Raw genomic sequence first — 4,775 nt, 5'->3', positions numbered from 1 at the left:
GACACCCGTGTCTTGGCCTATGCTCGAAGGGAGAGCATCAAACAGAGCATGCGCCAACCAGAGCTGATAGACCTCCTCTTTCATCTTTAATGTTTTCTTCTTTTCTTATGCGTGTGTGGTGTGTGTAAGTGTGTGTATGCATGCTTGTATGTGTGTGGGCATACATGTGCACATGTGTGTGGAGGCCCAAGGTTGACATTAAGATTTTTCCCTCCATTGCTCTTCCACCTCATTCTTTGAGGCACGGTCTTTCAGTGAAATCCAGAGCTCATAGATACTGTAAGTCTCACTAACCAGCTTGCTCCTAGGATCCCCAGTCTGTGCATGCATTCCAAGGCTGAGATTGTAGGCAGGTCCTCATGCCCACCTAGTTTGGTTCTGGGGATCTGAATGCAGGTCCTCTTGCTTGCATGGCAGGCACTTTAACTGCTGAGCCATCTCCCCAGCCTCTTTCATTTTTGAAAGACAACTTTCACTTTCTGGAACACTGCCCTGCTTACCGTGCTGAACTAACTTTTACTCATCTGTAATCTTACTCTGTTTGGTTGGCGCCAAGCCTGTCTTTAGCCACTGTTAAGTAGTCAGAGGTGACTACAGGGGAGGCAGAGATTAAATCCAGATGTAGAATGATGGAAAGTTATACAACAGCTGTAACTGTTCTACACTTTGAGCAAAGGTAGAACGTCTTAGGAACCATGGCAAGCAATCTAAGGCTAGAAAAGTATGTTACATCTTTTGGAGCAAATTGTGAAATATAAAGGATGAATACAAAATAAACCCAGGATATGGACAACCTCTGCTGCCATGTGAAGGAATATGTGTATAAAATGAACTAGGCTTGGTGTTTGAAGTATGGAGACTCAAATATCTCCCTCTACCATTCATCATTTGCATCTTCTTTTGAAGTGACCCATTGTATCCATCAGGGCCTCACTCTTCTCTCTAGTCTTAGACTTAACAACTTTGTTCTATTGCTATTCAGTTCCAGCAGTGACAAATGCAGGCAGCTGTTATGTGTTTGAATATTGAAAGTCTTTAAATTGATTGTGTATTAACCCTAAGCTTTTTGATGACAATGCATTGGTGCTCATTTGTGTTTTTCACCAAACGTTATTTGAGGAACTGTGAGGTCCATCTTTAGGTGATAGAAGATAGAAAGCAAGCATATATTTGTGAGGCATCAGGATATTTATGTGTGATAAAACAGAGGTGTGAAGTTGCCATGGAAATGGAGAGACATCCTTCCTGGAAATAGGAAAGCATTAAAAATGAAGTGCCTTTTGAGCTAGATTTGAAGAACAAATAGGAATTTGCTGAGCACATAAACTGAGAAGAAACAACACTATAAGGGGAACAGTGTGAATAGCATTAACCAGGTGCTTGATGCATTCTGGGAAGACAGCTACACTAGGAGCAGGAGCCACTGTAAGAGAGGTAACCAAACTGCTTTTAAGTTGTGCTTACATGTTAACTAAGAGACATACTTTGTGCATTGCTAAAAATCACAAACAAAATACCAACATAACAGATGTTTCAACCTTTGGCTTTCTAATTTTAAAATGTATTTTTTGTAGGCACTAAGTTCATGAAATGTAAACATAGTTTTTGCCTTTTGTCTTAATACATTTTTAAATGTATTCCAACACTTAGAAAATAGCTTTTAAGTATGTGTTTAGTTGCCAAGCATCCAATGAGACTATAATACCTAGACCATACAAAAGCAGCTAATTTGATATGATTACAACAAGAGAGAGCTTACTTTTTAATGGCTTGCTATAGCAGAAACAAAACTGTTTAGATTTATTTGCGAAGGTTGCATAATCCAGGAAAATCTTTTCCAAAAGTAATTGTAAATGTCACTTCTGTATCATAGTTACTTTGAAAATGTTGACAAACCAGTCTGGAATTAATAAAATTTTCTACCTAATAGAGTTGATGTTTATTTCTTGGTTTTCAAAAAATTAATTCTAAAACTCAGAAGACTATTTTTTTAAAGTATAAACTTGATTCCTAACATATCCATTCTGTAATTTTCACAAATGGGCATTCTTCATATACACTCTGTATATTTCTTAACAAGGGAAACCTTCATTTTCCGAACACAGCCATGCTGTGTGTGTGTGTAACCTGACAGTTTTGGGCTTTTCATCTCTGGAGCTGTTCTGTTCCTTCCTCCTGCTCTAGTCCCATAAAGGAAGCAGTAAGTCACAGCACTTCACTGGTGATTCAGGGATCACTGTGTTTGTGTTACTAATCCAAGCCTTTTGAAGTTAAAAAGAATGGAAAAAAGATACAGGGTTCCCATAGGATTATGTCCTAAACAAATGTAATCTGTAGTTTTCCTTTGTCTCAATTTAAGAACCACTTGTGTGGGGGGTAGGGAGGAAGGGCGGGCTCTCATGTGTGCGAGCACATGTGCACATGCATATGGAAGACTGAGGTTGATATTTGAAATCATCCTCAATCACTCCCTCACCTTATACACTGACCTGTAGTCTCTTAGTCAAATCCAGAGATCACAAATTGGGCTAGCCTTGCCTGTCAGCTTTCTCTGGGAATTCCTTTTCTCCAGCTTCTGAGGCTGGAATTATAGGCAGGCTGCTACACCCATCTTGCATTTAGGTAAGTTTCTGGGGATTTGAACTCTGGGCTTGGCCCTGCCTGTATCAGCAAGTGCTTTAACGAATTTGGCTTAGTAAGAGTGACTGTGAACCAAGCCCACTTTGTGCCATGCACTGCAGTGTATGTGTGATGAAACATAGCAGGGATGGCACCTTCCAGAACTAGGAGATAAGGTTTGTCCAGGGGCATGGCAGCTGCATGTATACCTGTTCAATTGCCAAGACTAAATGCAGGTGCCCATGAGACTTTCCCCATCCCTCCTCACTATGCTATGTTCAGGGGCCCCATATAGGTAGGGTGACAGGGAATTTCATGGTTTCCACTGCTTCCTTGCCCAGAGGGGCAGGCTGAGGGGACCTTGAGCACTGCCATGGCTCTAGCCATCAGTGTAACAGCCAGAGGCACAAGGCCAAAGAGCAATTCTCTTCCTGCTCTTGGGTGTACACTGAGTCAAGGGTCTTCAGCAGCTTCCCAGAGGAAAAAGTTATACTACAACACTCAGGCTAGGACACTCCTGCATCTGCCTCCTAAGCCGCTACAATGACAGCCAGGCTTATCTCCTCAGCTAGAATAACTTTTTCATGTGAGTACATTATCTTATGTCAGAAACTCTAGGAAAAATGAAGTTCACTTCCTCCACTCTTACAGTCCAAGATATGCTGCCTAGGGAATGAAGCCACTCACTTAGGCACTAATGAAGTGTTTATAAAAAGATAAAGAGATAAAGAGAATATTTCTGTGGGTGTGTGGAGAGGTATGGGGAAGGGGATGTCTCAGTGGGCCCATGTAGAGGCATCTCTTCCCATGAGGGACCAGCCACACACCAATATAGTATAGTATAGAGTTTATAGAGGGCATGAGGAGGGGAGCCAGGAGGGTAGTAGAGGCAGAGAGAGAGAGAGAGAGAGAGAGAGAGAGAGAGAGAGAGAGAGAGAGAGAGAGAGAGAGAGAGAGAAGCAGAGAAGCAGGAGTAGAGAAGTAGAGGCCGGCCATGACCACGTGGAGAGAGAGGAAGAGTGGGGAGGGGACAGAGAGGCAAGAGGGTAAGAAAGAGGGTAAGAGAGTAAGAGATTAAGAGAGAGAGGAGGGGGCAAGCAGCCCCTTTTATAGTGGGCCAGGCCTACCTGGCGGTTGCCAGGTAACTATGGGGAAGAGCATACCTGGCTGTTGCCAGGTAACTGTGGAGGTAGAGTTTAGACAGAATACTAACAACTAATCTTCTCATCTTGATTAATATAACTAGATTAATCCTACAGATATACTCAGAGGTCCATCTTCCAGGTGATTCATTTTTTTTCAAGTTAACAAAACTAACCGTCAACATACTGTATGTATTTAGAGTATATACAATGTGATAGGGTGATGTTAATTTTATTAAGAATGTAAATCTTCAGATTAGGTTCAAGAAAATCAAGCCAGAATATATAATATATATAGTAAAACCGTAAAAAACCAACCACATTTCTTAGGACTAGATAGACTTATGATAAAAATAGTAGTGAACTAAGATTTACCCAAATCCAGGATAGTAATTACACCCAGGGAAGAAGATGAAAAAGCTCCAAACATATTAGTAAGTACTTATACTCCAGGGCCCTATGGAGTGAATGGGTATTTTTTGTTGTTGTTCTCTAAGTTACACACACACAAACTTACACATATATTTCAATAAATAGAAATTTTACTAAATTCTTTCATTCTTCCCAAAGAGAATTTAGAAGTATTCTTCTTTTTTAATTTTCAGGAATAGCATGAGAAAGAAGAGTATTTTTTTCTCTTTGTTTGATAGAGGTTAGCCATGAAGCTATCAGGATTTCTCCTTTGTGGGTCATATTTGAGTATTTATTCTCCTTTCTTTTTAAGAGATCAGTTTTTATGGTCTCTTTTCTCGTGTTTCCATTTTGGTAGGTTGTGTATTACTAAGAATTACTCTTTCTTTCTTTCTTTCTTTCTTTCTTTCTTTCTTTCTTTCTTTCTTTCTTTCTTTCTTCTTTTTGTCAGTCCTGTTTGGCTCTTTTCTAATGGGAAACAAAGGAGTAGGGAGAGGGGAGGTTGGGGGAAGGGGAGCTGGAATGAGTGGAGGGAGGGAGACTGTGATTGGAATGTATTGTATGAGAGAAGAATACATAAAAGAAAAAAATTAAGAAGGATTT

The 4,775-nt window shown here is 40.4% G+C and overlaps 1 protein-coding gene across 1 annotated transcript in view; it reads left to right on the top strand.

The window, feature by feature from the left end:
* Positions 1 to 1,891, top strand: part of Foxr2 (forkhead box R2) — a 2,998-nt gene extending 1,107 nt beyond the window's left edge. Inside the window, exon 1 of the mRNA XM_034486316.2 lies at positions 1 to 1,891. This exon is cut by the window's left edge and continues 1,107 nt beyond it. Within this exon, the coding sequence (XP_034342207.1) occupies positions 1 to 90 (90 nt within the window). The 3' untranslated portion in view covers positions 91 to 1,891.
* The last annotated feature ends 2,884 nt before the right edge of the window (positions 1,892 to 4,775 follow it).

The sequence above is a fragment of the Arvicanthis niloticus genome, chromosome X, assembly GCF_011762505.2.
Source record: "Arvicanthis niloticus isolate mArvNil1 chromosome X, mArvNil1.pat.X, whole genome shotgun sequence".
Taxonomy (NCBI): domain Eukaryota; kingdom Metazoa; phylum Chordata; class Mammalia; order Rodentia; family Muridae; genus Arvicanthis; species Arvicanthis niloticus.
The sequence above is the reverse complement of the archived record's forward strand: the minus strand, read 5'-3'. Positions and strand labels throughout refer to the sequence as shown.